At 55.8% G+C, this 22867-nt stretch overlaps 9 protein-coding genes across 9 annotated transcripts; 5 read left to right on the forward strand and 4 right to left on the reverse strand.

The window, feature by feature from the left end:
- Positions 1-301: 301 nt before the first annotated feature.
- On the forward strand, positions 302-1265 carry N657DRAFT_657364 (uncharacterized protein; the record flags this gene model as incomplete). The annotated part of the gene is made up of 3 exons (XM_062794805.1): positions 302-369; positions 452-703; positions 797-1265. The coding sequence occupies 3 exons, from the start codon at positions 302-304 to the stop codon at positions 1263-1265; spliced, it is 789 nt and encodes a 262-aa protein (XP_062645592.1).
- Positions 1080-2206, forward strand: N657DRAFT_98637 (uncharacterized protein). The gene has a single exon (XM_062797624.1). The coding sequence runs from the start codon at positions 1378-1380 to the stop codon at positions 1999-2001; it is 624 nt and encodes a 207-aa protein (XP_062645593.1). The 5' UTR covers positions 1080-1377; the 3' UTR covers positions 2002-2206.
- Positions 2207-5007: 2801 nt separating this feature from the next.
- N657DRAFT_599923 (uncharacterized protein) lies at positions 5008-6439 on the forward strand (the record flags this gene model as incomplete). Its single annotated transcript, XM_062790062.1, has 3 exons — positions 5008-5427; positions 5506-6161; positions 6215-6439. Coding segments are annotated over exons 1-3 (1239 nt in total), but the record flags the coding sequence as incomplete, so codon positions are not given.
- A 32-nt stretch (positions 6440-6471) lies between these two features.
- N657DRAFT_98437 (vacuolar protein sorting-associated protein 11) lies at positions 6472-10343 on the reverse strand. The gene is made up of 6 exons (XM_062797623.1): positions 9953-10343; positions 9559-9843; positions 9335-9478; positions 8648-9274; positions 8031-8600; positions 6472-7984 (listed from the first exon to the last, which is right to left on the reverse strand). The coding sequence occupies exons 1-6, from the start codon at positions 10145-10147 to the stop codon at positions 6623-6625; spliced, it is 3183 nt and encodes a 1060-aa protein (XP_062645595.1). The 5' UTR covers positions 10148-10343; the 3' UTR covers positions 6472-6622.
- N657DRAFT_576569 (uncharacterized protein) lies at positions 10300-13243 on the reverse strand (the record flags this gene model as incomplete). Its single annotated transcript, XM_062789188.1, has 3 exons — positions 10300-10532; positions 10582-12957; positions 13012-13243. 3 exons carry the CDS (start codon positions 13241-13243, stop codon positions 10300-10302), a joined length of 2841 nt encoding a protein of 946 aa, XP_062645596.1.
- A 435-nt stretch (positions 13244-13678) lies between these two features.
- Positions 13679-15216, forward strand: N657DRAFT_622224 (uncharacterized protein; the record flags this gene model as incomplete). The annotated part of the gene is made up of 2 exons (XM_062790643.1): positions 13679-14084; positions 14261-15216. Coding segments are annotated over exons 1-2 (990 nt in total), but the record flags the coding sequence as incomplete, so codon positions are not given.
- Positions 15217-15642: 426 nt separating this feature from the next.
- On the reverse strand, positions 15643-17490 carry N657DRAFT_599933 (carbon-nitrogen hydrolase). Its single transcript, XM_062790063.1, has 2 exons — positions 16806-17490; positions 15643-16751 (listed from the first exon to the last, which is right to left on the reverse strand). The coding sequence occupies exons 1-2, from the start codon at positions 17319-17321 to the stop codon at positions 15897-15899; spliced, it is 1371 nt and encodes a 456-aa protein (XP_062645598.1). The 5' UTR covers positions 17322-17490; the 3' UTR covers positions 15643-15896.
- Positions 17491-18467: 977 nt separating this feature from the next.
- N657DRAFT_657370 (uncharacterized protein) lies at positions 18468-21443 on the forward strand (the record flags this gene model as incomplete). The annotated part of the gene is made up of 7 exons (XM_062794806.1): positions 18468-18526; positions 18643-18900; positions 19007-19079; positions 19312-20153; positions 20208-20618; positions 20674-21085; positions 21381-21443. The coding sequence occupies 7 exons, from the start codon at positions 18468-18470 to the stop codon at positions 21441-21443; spliced, it is 2118 nt and encodes a 705-aa protein (XP_062645599.1).
- A 7-nt stretch (positions 21444-21450) lies between these two features.
- N657DRAFT_599936 (uncharacterized protein) lies at positions 21451-21862 on the reverse strand. The gene is made up of 2 exons (XM_062790064.1): positions 21754-21862; positions 21451-21705 (listed from the first exon to the last, which is right to left on the reverse strand). The coding sequence occupies exons 1-2, from the start codon at positions 21795-21797 to the stop codon at positions 21525-21527; spliced, it is 225 nt and encodes a 74-aa protein (XP_062645600.1). The 5' UTR covers positions 21798-21862; the 3' UTR covers positions 21451-21524.
- Positions 21863-22867: the final 1005 nt, after the last annotated feature.

Genomic DNA, 22867 nt, shown 5'->3' on the forward strand with positions numbered 1-22867 from the left:
AGTCATCGAGCATGAATCACGAAATGCCTCAATCACATTCCTCTCCGAATTAGTTGTTGGCGCCAACCGCTGGGTTATACTCCGTACGATGCTGAAAGGGTTCGAGAGCTGCACAGCCATGCAGGCTCAGCTCTGCTCGAGTGGGGGGGTACGCTGTGGGACACATGTGCAAGCTTGGGAAACCGGGCTGATGATTTGGAGATAACCTCAGCTTCTGAGGCGCTACCGATCTCTGATTGATGAATCACCATTTCCTGCTGTTTCGAACCCGGATCTCAGAAGGGAAGCGGAGTCATCGACGATGAGCGATTCGGAAACCGGCTCCGACAATGGAGACTACTCAAAGCGCAAAAAGATGAAGTCACTCTTGTAAGTGTCTTGGCATAAGCGACATTACCGCCTGTCTCAGTACCTGGATGGGAGTGACTGACTGAGACTTTTGTCTTCCCAGCAAAGAGGGCCTCTCGCGCGGCAAAAATGAGCTCCTCAAGGGCCGTATCGCGCTCGAGCACTCACTCGGATTGGGCCACAAGCCCAATGTCATTCCGCCCGCCGAGCCCGACACCAACGGGCCTGCGAGGACGGTCAAGATCGGGTGGCACCCCGTAGCCGGGTTCGCCGGCAAGTGGTTTGCCGAAAGGACTAAGGTTGGCGCGTGGATTACCGAGAAGGTGCACCATTATCCGGATCCGTCGCAGCACTGGTTCGTTGCTCTTTCTTGATCTCTCTTGGAAAAATAGCCAAATATCCGACGAACAGCCTCAACGCTCACGGTTGCTAACCAGCAAAACTTAAGGGCGGTGCTGGTCGGCGAGTACTGCCACGAGCTATGGATGGACGAGCGGCTCGACATCATCTACGTCAATGGGCGAGTCGACCGCGAGGAATGGCGGACTTTCCGGGTGGGCGAGACGCGCTTCAACGACGAAGCATTGCGGCAGGCGGGCGAGATGGTCATATACGGGATGCGGAAGAGAAAGTCGAGCTACAACCTCATCAGCAACAACTGTCAGAACTTTGCGCTGCTGATGCTTGACGCGATACAGATTGGCGGCGCGGCGCGCACCAACTTCGCCACGACGCTTGCCGTGGTGCAGACGGCGACGGGATCGGGCAAGATCCGCGACTTGTTCGCGGAGAAACCGCTGAGTGAACAGGCGGCGCTGATGGAGCAGACCGCGAAGGACAACCCCATCGTGGCGCTGGCCAAGAGGCTGATGGACGAGCACACCACCAAGCTGGACAAGCACCACCACGCCCGATGACGGTCGGCAAAGCCGAACGACTCGGAACGATTTCGGCCGCCGATGGCATGCAGATGCGGGTGAGAGCACTGCAGGCTGGTACGCCTCGCACTGTAGACGCAGTCAGTCTTGCATGGCGTCACACTGTCAAACCGACAGAGGAGAACGGTTCGGGAAGGCCACATGTGCCACCTTGTTCTCGCCTGACGTCCACACGTCTTTGGATTCCAACAGCTTGACAGACAAAAGCGACGGCAAACTCCGTCAAACGATCTTTGATTCCCTGCTTCTCATTCCCGACTCCGACATTCGTCGGGCCGTGTCGACCCGGGCCCATGCTACTGGACTCCTCGACGAGCCACGTTGGAGGCGAATTGGACGCCGATTCTCGAACGGTGTTCTTTCATCCCAGAAGCCCATCAAGGCCAGAATCACGCCACAACTGACGACATCGGAAGTCGGGGCAGTCGGCGATTCGCCATTCAACTGTCTGTTCCTCCCCGGGTCCCCGAGCCTTACCTTTCTTTGGAGCCGGAACCAACTGCAATTCCGTCAGTCAATATGGCAGAGGCCAACAAAACAGCCGATTCAGAATCCCAGCCCGCTGTCCGCCGCAATGGACCTACCACAACACTACTTGATTGAATACCACCCACCATCAGCCCAAACTAGGCATCCTGCATTGCTGAACGCCACGAACGGCAATTCGACTTACTATAGCGCAACGTCGCGGCATATTGATCGGACCATCAAATGACCAGGGACATCTTATCGTGAAACGAACTTGGCATCACATGCAATGCAATGTCCATTTCAGTTCACTAGTTCGGCCTTCCCCTGGACCATTTTGCTTTCGTGCGGCACCATTAATGGGGTGATGTCTGGAATCAGTGCCAACGTGCATGCTGCATTGCGACCTTGTGGCTGAACACGCTGCAGCATCAATCAGGTACCAAGTACGGATCCGTACTCCGTACTGCGTAACGAATCTGCAGTTGCACAGTACGTGCCTGCAAGATTGTCTGTCCATGCCGGGCAGCGCCGGACCAGGACGACGGGAATTTTGTTTCCAAGCCCACACGTACCTTGTTTACCACAGAAGGGGAGGTCATACGGATAGTTGCACAGTTCTCATCTCTCCTACCGTGTCGCATTGAGTCCTTGAAGTCAGTCAAACCCAAAGTCAGCCCAGCTGGCTGGCGCCTTTGGTCTCAGCTCTTGAGCGTTGCACAATACATACGATACACCGGAGTGCGACAGCAAATTGCTCAGTATAAGGCCAAGTTGGAACCGAGTAACACGGCACGGAGCCGCTTTGTGGTTCGAAATTTGTCCGTTAAGAGGCGCGGACGTGTGCTGTATAGCGTTACTATCCGCTTGAAAAGTTCGAGTGTCACCTGAGATGCGGAGATGACTGACCATGGCCTGGCTTTACTCGGTATCTCGAGTCTCCTTGTATCCCACACCACCACGAAGAATGATCCGCGCTACCTTGTATTTGGGAAACTCCTCAGATCGGGTTGCTAGCAGCCTGGGCAGGTGGGTTCCGAGTCGTCTCATGCTGGAACTGACCGGTTGAGGAAGAGGGACTTGCAGCCTCGTTTCCGTCACATGCTGTCGGCATGCACGCGCCCGGTGGATTCTTCGAGTGCCGGCATCCTGCCAACCGCTTTCGCACCAGTGCCGAGGACACGGATGTGGCTTACAGTCGCCGTAGCCTTCCGTGTTTCAAACTGATTGCTTCCAGGTTTGGTTGAGGAATTCTTGAACCGGTCAAACAGTGTTGATTGGAGCGTACAGTGAACATCACGTTAATCTTGATGACGGCCTCATGTTGTGCCTTGAGATCATTCTGTGAAAGCTGTGCAGTGTTTCGAGGCTGCTTACCAGAGTCTCTCAGACTGCATACCCGGTCTAGAACAAGGTGTAACGACCTAACGTCTCGAACAGTAACTAAGCGGAGGACAACTTAAGTCGGCGAACGGGCCACTAACGATACCTTCCGTAGGGGCCACGGGTGTTGCAGATGCAATAATCCTCGAAGACCGTGATTGGGTATGTCTCCATCTAAGGTCATGCCGGCATTAAGAACAAGGTACCAGAGCCAGTCAAATAACAAGGCAGTTATTTATTGTACCTATTGTGTATTGCCACCTTGTCTCTTCGAGTGGTGTAATCCCCATCTCGAATCAGCAGCTCGTCCGCATAACTGCCTCCCCGGTGCCCCTGATTTCTTAGTCCAGGGGAAACCCCGAACCATCAAATATGAACAAACTGATTCACCCTGCCGTAGCACCTCTCCCCCCTTCCCCAGCTGCTTGCGTACCGTGTTCCCTCAAGAGCCGTCTCAAATAGAGTCACACAACGCAGTCTTCACGCGCCATTGCCATTACACAAAGGGATCCCAAAGACCAGTGACCTGGGAAAAGGCGAAGTCCCCATTTGACTTGCACAACATCTTGCAGGAGACAAGGAGGCGAGAGGTGAGGAAAGGAGGGCAAAACGCCACACCTTGTTTCCCGACTGTTGAAGTCGTACAGCAAGCATTCTCGTGACACGCTCGCGGCTCCCGGCAGCGGTTGGCGTTTCCCGTATGCTATGTTCTCCTGCTCGCCCAAAGGCGCCAGGGAGAGGGTTGGTGCTCTGGGACGTGAAAGTGTTGTTCGAGTTGAGGTAAGAGCGCGTGGAGGAGATCGGAAAAGGAGGCGCTAGCCTGTCAAGGTTACCTTTATTTCTCGGCAAGTTCAGGTAGTTTCGATACCGGTAAGGACCAGCACCATGCTCCTTGCCGTGCCTTCAGCCTCGGCGATCGTGTTGGTCCATCCTCCTCTTCCCTGGTGCAGGTGATGGAAGGTGCAGCTTGATACTTACGGCACAGACTAAAAGTGCCTCAGGCATGATTCAACTTTGCGTGTCGGGGTCACGGTTACCAAGTTGATCGTGTACAACGGGAGAGAGTCAAATCGGCATTGGCGCGCCATCCAGCCCCTAACATACTCACACTATAGATGATTCGAAGAGAGCTAATATGAGCTGACTAATGCCCAAGGCATAAAGTGCAGGAGCGTTAACTCAGGCACAGGCTCATGGACATTTCCTCCTCTGACCGGGGTCGCCGATACCACGCCAACGTGGTCAAATTTGGGCCGGCTTATGCTGGCTGATGCAAGAACTTGAAGCTGCCATAGATCGGAGCCACAAACGGGCTATGACAATGCTCTTTTACGAACTGGTTGATGGCAAGCTCGCCGCCGTAGGTCGGCGGAGGAACTTGATGGTTCAGTATTCTCTGCTGCGTACATAATGTTAGCACCGCGGTCCCCGAGCTCCTATCAAAGACAAACAAAAATTCTTGCCCTGTTTTGGAAACCTTATTCATCCCACAGCTTCAAGCGCAATTGTTGTAGACATCGCCGAGATAGCCGAAGCTGGACCAGTCGCTCGACAGCACGAGGCGGAGAACTGAGAGTGGCCCGCTCCTGACAGCGCTGCGACTGACTAACCTTCCAACCGGCTTCTATAAGTGCATGAAAGTCATGACAGTCGGGCTTGGCCGGCATCGCAAACGAAGATGGTGGTGTGCCACTTCAGAATTGCAGAAAATGTGGAGGACCGCAAACGCAAGGGAGCTGCGGGACGAGCCGGGTCCAGGGGCCCCACTTATTTCAAGCCTCTTCCACTGCATATCATTTCAACATCATCCAGGTTTGTGAGCTGCATCTACTGAAAGCTCGATATCAGGCTGACGAGTACCAATATCACTCAACCTGAGCGCGAAAGGGAGTAAAATAAATGGAGGAGTGACAATAATTCTTGTCCCCCAAAATGAAATCAGAGCCAATGGCTCTCCTATGCCACCTCGGGGCTCTCACTCGACACCTGACCCCCAATATAACCAGATCTCGTCTCCATTCTGTATCATCACCAGTACCAATCCAAGTACGGCCGTACACCCAAAACCTCGGCCGCCCCGTGCAAATCTACCGCTCCCGTTCCACAGACCCCTACCTCAACCTCTCGATCGAGCACCACCTCCTGCAGCGCTCACACCCCGAATCGACCGTCCTCTTCCTCTACACCAACCGCCCCAGCGTCGTCATCGGCCGCAACCAGAACCCCTGGCTCGAGGTCAACCTGCGCGCCCTGCGCCAGGGCCTACCGCAATCAGCAGCAGCAGCACCGAGTCCTCAGTCTCAAGACCCATCACCACAGACAACGGCGAAAGAAGAAGAAGAAGACAAGCGCAATAATGGCCCCATAGCCCTCGTGCGCCGCCGCTCCGGGGGCGGCACCGTTTTCCACGACGCCGGCAACGCGAACTGGTCCATCATCTGCCCGCCGCCGGCCTTTGACCGGGACAAGCACGCCGAGATGGTGGTACGCGCGCTCCGAGGGCTGGCTGGCGCCGCGGCCCGAGGAGGCAAAGTGCGCGTGAACAAGCGGCATGACATCGTCATGGACCTCGACGTGGAAGTTGGCGGAGTAGAAACGTTCAAGGTCTCCGGGTCGGCGTACAAGCTCACGCGCACGCGCTCGCTGCACCACGGGACGTGTCTGTTGTCGTCGGAGAACTTGGGCCGGGTGGGGGGCTTGCTGAGATCGCCTGCCGAGGGTTTTATCAAGGCGCGCGGCGTGGAGAGCGTCAGGAGTCCGATCCGGAATGTGGGTTTGGGCGGGGACGAGTTTGCGGACGCGGTGGTCGGGGAGTTTCGGAAGATGTATGGGGATGCCGATGGTAGGGAGGTGGTCGTGGGCGAGGAGGAGGCGCTGGCGAACGAGGAGGTTGTGAAGGGATTGAGAGAGCTGACGTCGCCTGATTGGATTTTTGGGCAGACGCCGCTGTTTACGTTTTCGACGCATCCAACAGAGGATGACCCGAGGGAACGACCCGGGATAACCCATAGGTTACCCGAGGAGGTGAGAGTACATCCCTTTTACTTCAGCCCCGACCAGATTGCTGACAGCCCCAGTTCCGCGCACAGTTTACTGTCCGGCATGGAGAGATCCAGGCGGCTGATCTCGCCGGACTCGAATACCACTACTCTGTGGATGACGCCAGCCAGGACGTGGTCCTAAGCAACGCGCTGGTCGAACAGCGCCTCTACTACATCGAAGACTGGCGGAGCGCTCTCAGGCAAGCCAGCCCGGTTCCCGTTGACGTGGAAGGCGTTGGGGAGTGGTTGAATTACATGTTTGGCATCCAGACCCTCACAGACGCCGGCGGAGGCGCAGTGGCCGACGCGGTCGTACAGACAATCTCCGACACAGCGGTCGGCAGATTTCTCAACAGAAACCATTGATCTATGATACCCCCATTCATCCAGCTATACATAGACAAGACCCGATAATGCATCCGACGCCCACCTAGGAGTTCCACATCACTCCACACTCGGCACACTCATCACTCCCCGTCCAAACCACTCCGAGATAGTCCTAAAGCGATCCTCACTCATCTCCAAATCATCTCTGAACAGCTCATGTCGCTCGGCATTCTCCTCCTGGCTCTTCTTGAGCGCTCTGATCGTGGCATTTTCCCTCGCACAGACGGGGCACTCATCCCCCTCACCAGTACCCCCTCCACCCCCTCCCCCACCCCTCAAACACCTCTGATGAAAACTGTGCTTACACAAGAAATGCACCGCCGGCAACTCCAGTCCGCCCATACACTGCGCACATCGCGTAGCCTGGAATACAGCCGGCTTGGTCCCCAAATCCCTAATCTCGGCCCTCTTCGTCTCGGTCTCGGCCCGGAACTGCGCCGCCAGCCTCCGATTCTCAGCAATCTCCTTCCTCTCGCGCTCGATGCGGCGCGCGAGGTAGGGCTTCAACATGCCCATGCTGGCGACGCTGTTCTGGGAAAGCGTCTGCACCACCTGCAGCGGCGCCATCAAGCCGTCGCGATCGATGCGCTCGAGCACGGCGGCAAGCTCGTCCCGCCCAGCTTCTTCTAGAACGCGGGGGTCCGAGGTGAGGTAGGACAGCGCGGCCGGGTAGAGCTGGGGCTCTTCGGGGCCGTATTTGCGCAAGGCTTTGAGGGCGCCGCGCGTGTCTTTGGCTGACGTGTAGGAGCGGAAGATGTCGAAGAGAAGGCCCGATTGTTCCTTGACCAGGGTGGTGCCATCGCGGAAGTCGGAGAGGTGGGACAGGAGGAGGACGTTAGAGTTTTCAATCTGCGGTTTTGTCGTGGCAGCGGTGCTGAGTTGGGCTCTGCTGTCGATCAGGGCTTTGGCACGTTGTTCCCACTCTTGGCGGTGCTGGTCGTCGCCCTTCTTTTCGTTGGACTTGTGGAGGTACATCTCGAATAGTGTTGTGGAGAGATCTGTCCGGTCGACGTCGGAGATGCTGTCCTCTTTAAGACATGCTTCGAGAAAGACAATGAACTCGTCAGGATGGTCGATGAAGGAGGAGAAGGCCGTCCGGGGGCGTGGTGGGGTGTATTCTGGTGGTGCTGCTGCTTCTTGCTTGACGGCAAGATCGCCGACTGTTGGCTTAGCTGCGACTGACTGTTGCGTTACCGCGCTCGTGTTCATGTAAGGCAGGGGTAATAAGTGGCTGAGATTTTGGACGGCATTGGCAGCCCCGACGACAAACCCCCCGTTGGTGGTAGGCTGGACATTTGGCGCCGGGAGATCTACCCTGGGCCTAAACCGTCCCGTGTAGTAGTCGATGAAAAATTGTGTCGCGTCTGGGGGGCAGTGCTCGATGAGGACCCGGGCATATTTCATCAGACAGGGATACGCCTAGGTTGTTAGAACGAACCGCTGGAAGATCGAGGGGTTAACCTACAGTATCTGGGTCCAAGCGCCAGATGTAGTCGAGTGCTTCATCGTAGGCCTTGGAATCCTCGATCAGAATATCGACAACCAGGTCATGCTCCCCATGCTTCTTGGCGAGGTATGCGGCTTGCTCATAATAGCCACCCTGTCGACACATGGAAATGGCTGTATCCAAGTCGAACTTGAGGTCTCCCGGTGACTTGATGAAGTTCTCCAGCTTATCAATATCTTTAAGCTTTGCATAGCAGTTGAGAAGAAGCGTGGTGTGGTCTGACGTTGCCTTGTGATGCTCATGGAGCTCCTCCAGATACTCGATTAGGTTGTGTATCCTCTGTGTGTCCAAGAACTTTCTGATCACCTGCGACGGCTCCGTGCTGTCAATGGCCTTGATGTACTGGTTCATGGCGCCGTCGTAGTCGCCCTTTTGGTAGAGGTAGTCGCCGTACTTGCGGTAGATGACGTTTTGCTGTTGCGCATCCATGCCGCATCTTTGTGCGAGGTCGACGGCAAGGGTGTAGAGGTTCCGCTGGTGCATCATCTCCAATCGTTGTTGAAGCGATTTCTCGTGATATCGAAAAACCTGACGTGGTCAGCTGGATCTTCTCAAAACTAACAGACATCACAAACCTTGCCCTCCTGTGTGAGCATGTACAGGTCACCCCACAACTGGAAGATGTGCTTCACGTCCGATAGCACCGTCTCGCTGTGCGCGATGATCCGGAGGTCCGGATGTATCAAGGTGAAGGTGTAGATGCTGTCGGCCGAAGCACCCCAGAACCGCCGTCTTATTGTGTCCGCCTCCCCTGCCGGCGTTGGCGGAGATACCAAGGCAATGTAGTCTTGGTAGACCGAAATCAGCTTCTTCGGAGCCTCGTATGCGGTTGGCGCACCCCTGCCGTCGAGCGTGTAGTAGTAGATGGCATCCTCCCTGGCGATGACAATATTCCCCGTCTTCTTGTCTACGGCCATGCAGCCAACGCCGCAGCCCGTATCCTCGACCGTTTTGGGCGGCTGCCCATGCCCCTTTCCCGAGATGACTAGCTTCAGTATTCGCGATGTCGTCGCAACGAACAGCGCGGTCAATCCGGCGTCGACATGCAGTTCCACGCCGGTGATGGGCTCGTCCGACTCGTAGATGATGCGCTGTTTCGTGCCAAGGTCGTTGACCAGGTCGCCGCGGATGACGGTGACGGCGCCGTTGGCGAACCCAACCGCAACCTGCGTCAGGTCCTCGGTTACCGCAAAGGCCGATATCTTTGCCCGTCAGTCTCCATCCCATCGAGCGCCAGCCAAGCGAACGCAATGCTTGCTTACCGGAAAGGGCTTCTTCCCATTGTTGATCGCGACCGTGCTCAAACAGGTTGGAATCCCCGTCTTTTTGATGGGCTTGTCCAGCGCCCAGACCTTCAACACAGGCTGCGCATTCGCGTCGCCGCCCGCGGCACCACCAACAGCTTCCTGCGTAACCCATTAGCACATAATCCCCCTTTTTTGTCTCCGCGCCCCAGCGCCCCCATAACACGAAGTGAGGTACGTACCGCAACGGTGACTAACAAACTCGTCCCTTCAACTTGGCGCATATGCGTGATGCTCCTCCCGCCCCCGCCCACGCCTGCATGTTCGTCAAAGGCAGGGAAACTGCGCACGACCTTCCAGCTGGGGCCGACGATGCGCACGGTACCGTCATGGCCCCCCAGGAAGAGGCTGTCGGAGCCGGAGCAGACGGACGAGATGTCGTTGCTCTCAAAGGCGGCGCGCGTGTTGTGTTCGTCGTCGCTGGCTAGTTCGATCTGGGTTGCGTCAAAGAAGTCGAAGGATCGCCACTGTTTGTCGTCAGGTCACGAGTTCGAATGGGTTGGCGAGGTTGATGCAGGGACTGGAGGAAGGGGAGGGGGTAGACGAGGGAAGTGATTTGAAGGGAAATGGACGCACTGTTAACGCCATGGTTGCATCTTCGTTGCCGAATTGCCGTTGAGCTTGTGGCTTGTGTGTTGGGGCAATGGTGAATGTCAGGAATGTTGCGCCGGGCAAGTTGTTGACGGACAGAGGATGCGGGAACCTTGCTGGTTGCTTGATATGGTGGAGCTCAAGCTCCCAGCAGCTTGTTGAGTGGTCTGTGCAGACCATGGGATGACCCTAACCCTGATTGCCTAGGTATAGGTTCTGTAGAGCTACCCACCCACGGCATGAACAGTCCTCGAAAATTCCACAACCAGAGGCAACAGGATTGAACGTATAGGTGGTGCCTATTGACACTCCAAGCCTTTAACAGGTTTATTTTATCTTGATTCCCGTTTCCATCTCTTCAGCGCCCCCAGCAAATCTCCGGTGGCATCGGTACCCTCCCGTTCCATGGCCCTCCGCATGAGTGTGCTCCCCTGACCAAGATGCACTAACGGTACCATAGACGGTCGCCCATGAGCACACTGGAACGGAAATGCACAAGAGGCCAGGCGCTGAACGAGATCCGAGCACTGTTGGGTTGTCAACGGGTCGTTGAACATGATTGCACCTGGAACGTTAATTTGTAACCTTCTCGGTCCATACGAAGAGACACTTACTCCTACAGGCTCTGGAGTTGATCAATTCCAAGATGCCCTCCGGGCAATCATGGAACCTCGCGACCCAGCTCTCCCCGGTATCGACGCGCAGTGAGCTCATAGCGCCGCTACTTCCCGCGGCGTGCAGCTTCCAGATCTCTTTCCGGAGCAGGTTGATGAGTAGCCGTGGTTCGAGGCGACACCTTTCGAGGATACTAGGAGGTAATCCCTGAATTTCCACCATCACGCCTGTCTGGAAGCCCGGTTCTTGTAACTTGGGGAACTCGTATGTGATACCCCAGTGCGCGAAATGCCGCCTGAAGCGGGTAAGAAGCTCGCCGTCCTGCCTTGAGAGGTCAAAGCGGAGAGGCTTATCGAGAATCTGGGTCTGCGCAACCAATTGCCCGCCTCCCGCCGTGTCCGGGCCGAAATAGGCCTGCAGCAGACTCTCAACCTTGCATCTCTCATCAGCCGCATGCTGGTCGATGAGAATGAGCATGCAGTCAGTCTCGGTGACATGCTTGGTTGAACCCAGAGGAAGCTCCGCAGCGACCCTGGCCAAGATGAACTTCTTGTCTACCTGAGCCACAATCTCGGCTTTCTGCAGAGCCTTCTTGGAGATTCGGCCTTCGAGTGTCGCTAACAGGTTGTTGCCGGAAGACTGTATTGCAGGACCTCCTATGCCCTGAAACTCGAGGTTTATGCTGCCGTGGTCACAGCAGAAAGTGTCCGATGCTGGAAGGGTTTGGGGAATCCGCGCTTCCGTCGCTTGGAATATCATTGTCTTCTCGCCACCAACATTCGGTCTCCATTGATGCAGTTGAGAGACATTTGAAGGTCCTTGGTGCCTCGTTGCCTTAGTGATGGGTTGATCCTCGTCGCCGGTGCGAGGTTTGACTGCAACCCCTGTTCGTGGGTCGATCAGCGACTTAATCTTGGTATTAGGGTCGACCCATACGACTGTCTCTCTCACGCTCTCCTTCTCCGCCGGAGGTTCTGCGGCACGGGTTGGGTTGTCTGGTATCTCGTTTTCACAGGTAGCCGGTACATCGTCCATATCGTCAAACGGCTTCCGCAAGAGACCTCCAGACTTGTCAAACAGCGGATGTACAGTCCTTGAACTCATGTCTGACGTCAAAGAGAAGCGGCCTGTTTGTTGGGGTATAGCAGGGAAGAGCAGCTTGTCCTTCGTTCCCCGATCTTGTTGTAGGCTTGACTTTGTTCTGGACCAAGAAGCGAAGGGGGAGGCTGATCGTTTTCCGGAAGCATGGCCTCTGGAGTTCGGCAAAGAGGTCGGTTCGGAAAGGTCTTGCCTGGACCGAGACCGTTTGACAGTCGCACCTGATCCACCCGTTGAAGGTCCCGAGACGCCTAGTGATTGGGAAGGAGGAGTTGGCAAACTGCTCTTTGGCTTTCTGAGTCGCTCTACAGCCGTGACGGATCTTGGTCGTAAATGATGCTTCTTTAGGAACTCGTATACCATGACCTGAAGAAGATCTGTGATGATCGCCACAGTTTGCTGCCTCTGGTCGAGGACCTCTTCAAGATCAATCGAGTCCGTTCTTGTACTCAGGATGATCTGAAGGAAGAACATTGGCCATCGATCGATGCCCCTCCTGGGTTTCAGCTCTGTGCCAGTGAGCCCTTGGGTTTTGGGTGGCCTGTCGTCCGGGTCGAGACTGGCTTCTTCAACGATGCCAAAGCTGGAGTTTTCAAAGACGCGGTTGACGTCTTCGTATAACAGATTAGAGTGGTGTTCATTCAGCAAGGGCTGAATCCCAATCGCAATGAATTGCACGCGCTTGGTGGCAGCAGGCCGTAGGGATACACAACCCCTGACCGAAACGCGAGTAGCCGTGGCCCCAATCGGCACCCAGGATTCCATATCCTCATTCTCCACAATAGAAGCCTGAGGAAGCAGTGTGCTCACCCGTGAGAGGAAGATAGGAGCGATGTCTTGATAGCTCCGACTCCGATCCACAGCTCCGGATACCGAGAGGAACAAGGTCCTTCGCGCGTACGAGTCCCGAACGGAGACTACCACTTCGCCTGGCCAGGGGAGGAGAAGAGCAACAATGTTGAAGATCAATTGTTCGAACTCTCGGGCCGTCCCAAAGCGATCCACTTCGGTAGCCCTTTGCTTCACACGTACAGGCATGGAGCCAAACAAATCCCGGACAACAACCCGAGTTCCGCTCGTGGAGGCCAACACACGTTGCTCGGGCGGCGCTGGGAGACAGCGTGCGACTACCCTGGAGTTGTGGATGGTAAGAGAGTTGTGGGTCCGGTAGTCACGGTGGTGTGATGCGATGGAAAGCAATGAGAGTGCTGCTAAGCAAGCCAGGAACTCTCCACGTTTTCCATGACATTCATGCCGAGGCGGATACTTGGAGGTGTCTACGGGTGGTTGTCAACAACAAGCACCGCACTCGGTCTGTGAAAAAGACTCACAGTGAAGCCTGCCCAATCCCCCATCATCCCGGAAACTTGCCGGAGCAATGCCAAGCCCGTTGTCTTCAACTGAGCAGTTTCCGCGGCTATAATCAACAGAGATGTTGATTCTGGATGCCCCTGCGTCTAGCGAGTTCTGAAGCAGGCCGCATACTGTGCCGTTCAGCGATGTAATGGTTGACGAAGACCGGATCTGTGCAGCGACGTTCCCCGGAAGCGGCTGTATTGACATGTTGCTTGCTTTGCGCGCATCTCGATCGGCAAGGGGGTTTCTGAGCAAGTGGTAGTCGATGGCCAAAAAGCTCCAGGTTGTGCTTCACCATCGTCTGTTTGTCATGGGGTATGGTGAATTTGGCCGGTATGGCTCATATAATCCAGGATGTAGACCGAAGCTATCAAAACATTTGATTCTCAGACAAGCAAATAATCTCTTGGGTCGCAGCAATGCAATCTCGATGCCACTGGGCCGATGGTGTGTCGCCATGTGCGTGGATGCGGTTGCTCCACATCGGGCCGGTCCAACCGAAGTTGAACTGCTGGCTCCAACCGGGGAATTTGGATGAGAACGGGCCCACCAGAGCAAGCGTCGCACGTGAGGTCTTTGCCGAGAATCTGGGCCTTAAGCCAAGACCACAACAACACCCTGTCGCTCGTCCCGTCGCAGCCATGACTTGCATCCTCACAATTCAACCCAACATTCCACCCACTGTTGTTCCTGAGTCGCGCCGAGCACCGTCACCTGCGACCTTCTAGTGATTGCCCTGAAGAGCTTGGAATCTTCACTTCGAATACCTTACTTCCAGCCGACTGCATATCCCTCGATAATCTAACGAACCTACGGCAACAATTGCCACCATCACCTACAGCCCTGCCCAAGCCTTTCTCCTTGGATTGTGAAGCCGCGCTCTGACACCAGACCACTGCTCCTCTGCAGCACTTTTCACGCCATTCACACCGCAACCCTTGCGCTTGCATCGCTTTGACTGCCTTGTCGATCAACCACTGCTGTTCAAGACACTCCCTCGCTCGAGCCCGTATCATGGCTATGACCGAAGCTGCCGCCCAACCACATGGTACTTACTGTCACCTCTTTCCTTGCTTCTTAGGTTTCCATAGCACATTCTTCTCTGGTTGGCGCATACTTCCACGTCCCGTATTCTGGCATCAATGTGTCTCTGTTTCTTGCCCCGCAAATACCACACTTCGCCTCGGGTCCAGTTCAAAGCCGCTGACACCATGGACTTTGCAGGGCGTTTGGGCCGTCGGCGACCCTTCTCGGCATTGATGAAGAAATTAGCGAACCTTAAGGCAACATCTTCAGGAGACGGAAGCCGTCATTCTAGCTCGAAACGAAACGGGGCAAAAAAGCAACAGAACAATCCGTATCCTCTGTCGGGCCGCGTCGCAATCGATGAGTCTCCGCACCACAGCCGCTACTCAGTATCTCCCGTCCGAAGCCGGCGAAGGGAAAGCACCGCATCTCTGGAGCGCTCCGATTCTGTCAGGATATCGAGCGACGAGCATCCGCCCCCAACCATGGGTGGACGCTCAATAGCGCCGACAGTATCAACCGTCGCCCCTTCATACGGAGAGTCGTCACTCGCCACCGCCAGCCGCACCGTGACCGGCAGACGAGGCGGCGACAGCACCTTCTCTTCCCCGGCACCATCAGTCCGATCGCTGACCACGACTCTGACCACGATACAAACGATTACGCCTAACCCAGGCGGCAGCAACAACCACCACACAACCGCCAACCACCACAACCCCAACTCACAAGCAATCCACTTCAACCAGCCCTTCCCCTCCAACGCCGGACCGATATCTGCCATCCCCGCGCACCTAGCCACCTACCACTCGGCAACCGCCAACAACATCTTGACCGACAACGCCTCCATCCTGACCCTCGCGTCCTCCTCGAAACGCCACCGCCGCCGCGGCTCCCTCGACGAGGACGCCTCAACCCGCGCCCTGGCGCCCTCCTCCCTGTGGGGCGGCAGCCGCGAGTCGCTGCCGCTCAGCGTGCTCTCGGCCAACATGGACGGTACAACAACAGCTGCTGGTGGTCCGACGACCCCGGGTCTACACCGCGGCGCAAGCATCGCGAACGAAAGGACGAGTATTTACTCTGTTACGGGTATCTATGGAACGGCTGCGGGGAGCGATAGGAATAGTTTCTATGCCAAGCAGGGGTTTGGCGGTGGGGGTGTGGGCGGGGGGGATGCGGCGAGTGTGAGAAGTGGCTTGTTAAGTCATGGACGGGCGGATAGTGTGAGTGGGAGCATCGGTGGTGGCGCGCTTGGCGTGCCGGCGTCGGGGACGAGTCCACTCGCGAGTCCGAGGGAGGTGTCGGAGAGCGAGGGTGAGGGTGGTAATGGAGATGAAAAGGAGGCGGAGACTGAGACGGAGAAGGAATGATGAGCGTGTGATTATCCGGGTTGGGATTGGGTAGTGATGAGATACGGTTCCTGGCTTGGCTTACGGTGGCTCTGGGTCGAATCGTAGGATCCTCTCTGGCGTTGGGTGGTTTTGGGGGTCAAGGTCTATCATGGGCATGGGCAGATGGGATGTTTAATGAGGGGGCTATGAGACGGTTCAGAACAAAAGCAACGATTCCGGACGCGCAAGCATCATTGTGCATGCATATACGAGGTTCCTTTGGCCATTACCTCCTACAGCCAGCACAATGCAATGCAATCTGCGATACCCAACGCTCTGTTCCGCGCTCCGTCTTGCGCCTTGCTGAGCCAACCTGGAACCTGTCACTAACTAGTTACTTGCTCGCATATGATATGCCAACCACGACTCCAGAAATTCAAGATTAATCCCCGCATCCTTCACACGATGTATCGCCTCCCACGTTGCAAGCCAAATATTGGGAAAACTCAGTAAGGAAGTGGCGAAAGGTCCAAACCCCTGACCTCGAACCGGAACGAGTCATTGCGCGAGTAGCTCCCTGCCGTGTCCAGGTCGAGCCTGCCTCGAATGCAGTCCTCGAAGTCGACGTCTGCGAAGATGATTCCTGAGTCGTCTTCCCATTGCGGTCCTGTTAGGACGTCGCCCATTGGGCCAACAATTACGGATCCGCCTCGAGAGACAAAACCAGGCGTTCTTGACTCTTTCCCTGCTGCTGTGTTCGTTGATGCTGTTGTGTTTGTTACTGGCGGGGTGGAGGTGGTGGTGGTAGTGCCGGCTGAAGTAGTAGTGGCCGGTTTGTCGTCCTGTCGTTTCCCACAGCACAGGACGATCTCGTTGCCGTCCTCGTCAAAGACGGATTGGCGTCTTGTTCGGCCGCGGGAGGTGGTGCGTGGAGGCGGGGAACAGGGGAGCACAATCTCGTTGCCGTTTTCGTCAAGAACGGAGTGGCGGCGGTGGTGCGTGCCGCTGTGGGTGAAGGGGGACCCGTCGCGTAGGGTTCCGTTTTCAGGGTGGATGGTGTTGCCGTTTGTCGCTGGTGAGGTTGTGGGTGTATTGCGCACGCACATGTTGGAGCTGACGACGAAGCAGCGGCCTTCGATGGCCGTTGTGCGGAGCAAGGACAGCCAAGTGTCACGGCCGTCTGCGGTCGGAGCCAGGTAGAGGTTGATGTTCTGGGCGTAGAGGGCTTGCCGGACCAGGGGCATGTAGTTCTCCCAGCAGATGGCTGCTGCTAGGTTGATGCGAATACCCCTTATGGTTGTCGACACCGCGCGGAGAGTGGCGGGCGAGCCTTGGGCCCAAATTAGCCTCTCTGTTCCGGTCTGGATTGTATTGTTAAAGTACGGTGATGCTTCATGGGAGAAAGGCGGGCTTACAGGCATGACCTTCCTTCGCTTGCCGATGATGCCCCTCTTCGGGCACACATAGACGACTGAGCAATAAAGACTACCTCCGGCTTTCTCGATCAGGCCTGTGACGATAAACACTCCAGTCTCCAACGCGATTCTCTCCAACACTTCCCGCGTGCCATCGCCCCGCCTGTTGGGGACATCCTTCTCGCCCTCGGAGCCAGCGACCATATCACTCGGCAGCTGCCTGTCCACCCACGCCTGCCCAGCACCGGCACCATCCCCGACAGTGTCACCGAGGTCCACGGCACTCTGGAAATAGCTCAGGTACTCATCGCGGCCTTCCTGAGATCGGGAGCCAATGACACATCCAAAGTGAGTGCCGCGGGGATAGCCGCCAATGTAAGCTTCTGGCAGAAGGAGAATGTCAACTTTCTTCGACGCGGCTCGCCGAGCGAGCTGCTCGAGCTGGGTCAGGGTTTCAGCTGTGTTAGCCTGCGTTCCAGGGGAAGCGGTCCCGAGCCGGATCGTCTTGGGAGCCATTGTGGCAGGACGTAGAAGTGGTCGGGGAAGGATGGTGGAGGAAATGCTGAGCGTATGGCTATTAACAATGGAGTGGCACTAGACTCCTGGTTACAGTTGTCCTCAAGACGAGGTGACCTGGCGCGGCAAAACCAAAAGGCGAGGTCTACCTTCTGTGTACACATACCCGACCCCGCATGTGATCGGATTCTGGACCGATCGATAGATCTGGGGCGGGAGACAGGGGTGGTGTGACGTCAGCCGTACCCTTGGTTGAAACTGGCAAGATCAAATCCTACCTTATCCGTACATTACTAGGCATACAGTACAGTACACAGTACGTTCCTTACATTGAGGGGGTCATTGCCAGTCTGGGCTGTTTAGCTGGCAACTGGGAAAGTGAAATGAATGAGACGATGGAAGGGAAAGACCGGGCATACCTCGTGATTTACACTGCTCAGGGAGTCCAGCAACCAACCTCCGGCTCAACCTCATTCAGATAGCGCCGATTCTCGGGGCACAAACACCAACCTAATGTACTATGTTCGATGCTACAAATCTTACCTACAAAAGGGAATTGATGGTTGCTAGTGCCATCCAGATCCGCTTGATGAATTGTCCGACCTCTCTCAGCTTATCAAGCCTTATATGACTTGTCATTTTGGGGTAGATAATAGACCCACACGGGAGTTTGTGACAGAAAACCCAATCACAGCCCGCATTTTCATCCTATCTCTCAATCACCAACGCGTCAAGAGTGCTCAACCGTGAACCGAGCCGCTCATCAACGCACTGCCGTTGACAACAGCTCACCTGACACGGCTGCAGGTCACTTGATTGTGGTCGCGTCGAAGGAACTCATCCTCCGTGCCCATCTTGTAACGACTCACGCAGCAGCAGTTTCTGCCACTGCCGGGCCCCCTGCCAGCAGCTCAAACTGCAGGAGCAGCTCATCCTCAGCTACCAATACCTGCATTTCAAGCTCGAAACGGACCCCATCCTCAGCTACCAGTGCCGGCAGTTCGAGCATCAGTAGCAGCCCATTCCCAGCCGCCGATGCCAACCCAAATTCCGCCTCTCTGGCAGCTGTAGCTCTCACGACCCCTTCAGACGCAGAGGCTGAGCCCTCTCCCAGTAACTCTGGCACAGGCAAACGCCCTGCACCTGATGGGCCTGACGCACCTCTTCAAAGAGGAAGGAACAAAAGCGGAGGGTGACACGCTGCTGTAACCAGTGCCAGCGCAAGCCCCAACTATGTTCCGGCTTCAAGCCATGTTTCAAACTGTAATTCACCGTCGTTCCGTCCTGGCAGCTAACCAAAAAGCTGATCCCCTATCCCCAGGCACCAAGAAGGTCTCACTTGCACCTATAAGAGACCCTATCGCAAGGGTCTTGCCACGACGCCCCCTCCGCCGCCCGAAGGTGACGACTGGTCCGCTCGAAACTGGCCAAAGCCCTTCAACGAGAAAGGCCAAGAGCATCGCGATAAAGGCTGGATCGACCGCGCCTGCGACCGCTGCCGTCACCACAAGATTTCGTGTGAAGGCAAGCTGCCTTGTTTGTATTGCTTCCAAGACAGGGTGGAGTGCACCTTCAAGCGGTTGGTTCCCCTCTTCCTCTTGCTCTTCCTCTTGCCTTCTCTTGCTCTTCCTGTTATGTTCCATCGGCTATCTGTCGGCTAACTGTGACTTAGGCGCGCTCAGCAGAGAGCCTCGGGTATTGCACGACCGCAGCGAAGACCTACCCCCCCAGCAGTTGATAGATAATGCCAAGCGGTCAGTTGCTCCCTTCCGCGCGGATGCACGGGCCATATTCTCTCCCTGCAGCTGGCTGACTGAGTCGTAGGTGGGAGTTGCAGAGATTGCAAAGGGAAGCCAAACGGGGCCGATGGCTGGGGCGAGGGTTCTGTCTTGGAACGGCCCGCTCCGCTTGTTGAGCCTCTTCAGTTACAAACTAGGTACGCGGGGGAGGAAATGCCGCCCGTCGCATTCCTCCACAAGCCTGGCGCAAGATCTCGGCGGCACAAGCTTTCGCAAGAACTAACCAAGCGTCTTCGGCTCCAGCTTCGCCTGGTCGCCTTGTCCTTTACTCTGGCGACCAGCCCTTCCACTCGTCAGCGCCCAATGTATTCCCCTCGGAAGTAGAGATGTGGCGCCTGATGCAAGACAAGTTCGCCACGGGGTGGACCGAGACCTTCCATTTCCTTCACCGTCCGACCGCTTGGGGGTGGCTGCTTGCTGTTTTCCGGAACTGGAATGACGGCAACCCGCTGGAGACGGGCATCGGCCATGCGAAGGCCATCATACCTATCATGACCATGGCTCTCAGCACCATGTTCAACTACCGCCCCTGGCGCCAAACCCGAAAGGACGCGAGTTGGAACTGGCTCTGGACTATCGGAACCGGCGATGACCTCTTCACCGCCACCATAAGGCTGACAGACCAAGAACTCGGCCCACCTACTTTACATTCCGTGCAGGCCCGTCTCCTCCAGGTTTTCTATCTCCTTTGCACATGCCGGCTGAGCCAAGCCTGGTACATCTCTGGCAACGCCGTCAACATGTTGACTGCCTTCGGTCTTCACCGGCGACGCGGCAGAAACGGAGGACTGGGCCGCGAAATCGTCACCCACCCTGACTACGCGTCGATTCAGTGTGAAAGGCGAACCTTTCGGTCCGCCTATGTCATTGACAAGCAGCTCGCCATGTTGTTAGGTCGGCCGGCATACTTTAACCTTGATACCGTCGACCAAGAATTGCCAGACTGTGTAAACGACGAGGACATGGGGCCCCACGGCCCTTTCAGACCGCACAAAGGTGACTGCTACCTCGAAGTGTTGGTTGAACAGGCCAAGTAAAGAGTTCCGTAAAGCCGTCGATTGGTGTGTCGGCTAAAAAGATGTGCTAGGTTGTGGAAAATTGTACAAAAGATTCAGCGCCAGGTCTATACGCTCGACGACACACCGGAGGATGAGAGGCTTGGGTGTGCCCTGCGGCTTGGTAAAGCCCTCGAGGATTGGAAAGCCCAGCTGCCCTTCCTCATGGACCGCATTAAACCCTCCTTGCGCGGCTTGACCTATCGCCGCCAGCAGCAATTGCTGCATTTGGCCTACTGGCGCGCCCAGATTCTGGTGTACCGTCCGTTCCTGACGGCGCCATACCCCGCAGACCGCGGAGAGAAACCAACCGCTGACTTCGCCATCCGGACTTGGATTGAAGCCGTTCGAGCCACGCTCGCCATGACGGTGAATCTCGCTCGTGAACAGGTTAAACGAGACAAGAGTCATTTCCACACCCTGGTCTATGCCCACCACCTCATGTACATCGCCTGTTTCTATCACCTATCTGATCCCACGCGTCCGGGAGCGGCAGAGGTTTTTCGCCGGGGGTTGCCCAAACCACAGGGATGGATCCGATGCTCAATTGAGCGAGCTGGCCCAAAAGGCCATTGGAGCGTTTCGTGAAAGCACCAGCGTATACTCACCGGCGCGCACGTGGGCCGTCATTCTCGATGAGATGCGAGAAGAGGCCTCCCGACAGGGGCCAACCCCAGACAGGGAACAGGATGCCGAGGGAGAGAGTGAGGGCCCTCAGGACGACCCCGACTCGGCAGACGAACAGGTGCTGGAAGATGCACTCCGAGCTCATTGGGAAGCTGATATTACTCGCCAGGCGCTGGTGGACCAAAGCCGCAACAGCGACACTCCTGTCGAGCCTGCTACCCCTATTGTCGCCCGACTTTGGGACAGGTGGAAGAGCACGGATTGGCTCGATTTCGATTCTGCGGTGAGTTTTATATCACTATGTTCTTTTTCAAATTCCACCTTTTCATCGTTGTTTTACTTTCCTCCATTTTATCTTTAACTTTACTTTCGTTCTTTTATCATCGTTTTACTACTCTTCCTTTTCATCTTCGTTTCACTTTATCTTTGTTTATTTTTTTTTTTTTTGTTTTTCTCTTTAACCTTCTTCTTATCGTTATCTTGGTTTCTTCTTTCCTGGTTCTTGTTAGCCTTTTTATATTCTCTCTTTATTTATTCTTATTATCCTTTTACTCTTCTGTTATTATTGACTTGGTTAGGCTTTTGGCCCAATTTCCGCATTCGAGAAGGGCAAGGTTCCCATCGCACCCCTTAACCCCTGAACCCCTGACTCCTGAGATGCACACAAAGTCGGCCTTCGGATAAACAAACGCCTCTTCACGACAGATAATCACGTCGACCGTTCAGGTTGAGCTCTGTGACGGCTGGACAATCTTGCCCGCCAGCCTGTCCGCCTCTCTCCTCACAGCCTGCGCCCGGCCCACAATCTCTACGACATTGAGTTCTCTCAGCAACCGCTCCGTCACCCCACCGTTGCTGTTGAGGTACTGCTCCAGCGAGTACGCCGTGCCGCCTGTCGGTTCACTGCATCTCGGTCAGCCCTAGTTCGCTGTCACACCGTTTCTGACTCACCCTTCTCCGGAGAGTTGGAAGGTGTTGTCTATTGTCTTAGACATCACGACGTCTTGTGTGCGAATCAGGAACGAGGCTCTGCGGTTGTCTTATCGAGTAGCCGGAAGTGCCTTGGCTTCAGCTGTCGAGTCAGAAATGTATTGAGCAATCGGTTGCCGTTGTTGGACACCCGGGAGGCAGGGGACAACTGATGATATAGATGTTGTATCATCACGCCCGCGGGCATCACCTCGGCCTTTAGCTCTGGCAAGCTACAAGACTGGCTGGCCGTCATGGAGGGCTTCGTTGAATTCCGCCATTGAGCATTCGGCGGCATAGAATGCCGAATTCTGCGAGTACCTTCAATACCTGCGTATCTGACATCTCTCTTCGAGACCAAGGCTACGGTACTTGGGAGTCATTTTAGGTACTGAGTATTCATCTTCGCGGTTGAGCTGTTTTCAAGGGCGTTTGGGTTCGATCTTCAACCAAATCACCAAAGCATGGTATTGTGGCGCTGCTGCTGTCTAACGGACAACGCAAGGCTAGCTGGCCTCGGAATGGCTTCGCCAAACGTCAGGTCTGTATTGGGCCGATGTGTCAGTACTACTGCTACCCCTTTGAGAGCTGAGCCTACCCAACCTCCTCGTTGGCAAAACAGCTCTCGCCACGCACGCAACATGCGAGTCACCATCATTGACTCCGAACAACGCAGTCTCTAGACGGTCCCGACACTGCCGGCGCTACCGAAGGGGAATCGTCTCGTCTTCCTCCCCCGCTCAGCCTTATCTGTGGACCTGAATGCACCGGACGACGAGTGAGGTCGCCGCATTTGAGCACTTGCAGCTGCGTGCCCGCATCTCGCGCAATGTCACCGTGCTGCAGCTGGCCAAGGCAGCGACCCCCATGCTTTACCCTCTTGGGCCCTTTACTGCATGTCATCATACAGCGGACCAATGCCCGAGGGGGCCCATGTGCTCACCCGTGCCGATGCATGTGTCTCGGCGGGGAACGGCTCATTGGAGAAAGGCTGTGGTCACTCGAAATCAACAGAGAACGGGTGTGTCTGACAAACCCGAGACTGTCAGTTGGGGTCGTTCTTCTCCGCATTTGCGCAAACGTGAACTGGGGGGGT

The sequence above is a fragment of the Parathielavia appendiculata genome (assembly GCF_033297405.1).
Source record: "Parathielavia appendiculata strain CBS 731.68 unplaced genomic scaffold N657scaffold_10, whole genome shotgun sequence".
NCBI lineage: Eukaryota > Fungi > Ascomycota > Sordariomycetes > Sordariales > Chaetomiaceae > Parathielavia > Parathielavia appendiculata.

Excerpts from the sequence above, each read along its gene's own strand:
- N657DRAFT_599936 (XM_062790064.1), bottom strand. The coding sequence starts at position 21,797 with ATGTCTAAGACAATAGACAACACCTTCCAACTCTCCGGAGAAGG. Across the intron at positions 21,706-21,753 it reads TTCCAACTCTCCGGAGAAGG|TGAACCGACAGGCGGCACGG; the intron begins GTGAGTCAGAAA and ends ACCGAGATGCAG.
- N657DRAFT_599933 (XM_062790063.1), bottom strand. The coding sequence starts at position 17,321 with ATGGCTCCCAAGACGATCCGGCTCGGGACCGCTTCCCCTGGAACGCAG. Across the intron at positions 16,752-16,805 it reads AGCGAAGGAAGGTCATGCCT|ACCGGAACAGAGAGGCTAAT; the intron begins GTAAGCCCGCCT and ends AATACAATCCAG.
- N657DRAFT_98437 (XM_062797623.1), bottom strand. The coding sequence starts at position 10,147 with ATGGTCTGCACAGACCACTCAACAAGCTGCTGGGAGCTTGAGCTCCAC. Across the intron at positions 9,844-9,952 it reads ATGCAACCATGGCGTTAACA|TGGCGATCCTTCGACTTCTT; the intron begins GTGCGTCCATTT and ends GACGACAAACAG. Across the intron at positions 8,601-8,647 it reads TGCTCACACAGGAGGGCAAG|GTTTTTCGATATCACGAGAA; the intron begins GTTTGTGATGTC and ends TGACCACGTCAG.
- N657DRAFT_98637 (XM_062797624.1), top strand. The coding sequence starts at position 1,378 with ATGGCGTCACACTGTCAAACCGACAGAGGAGAACGGTTCGGGAAGGCC.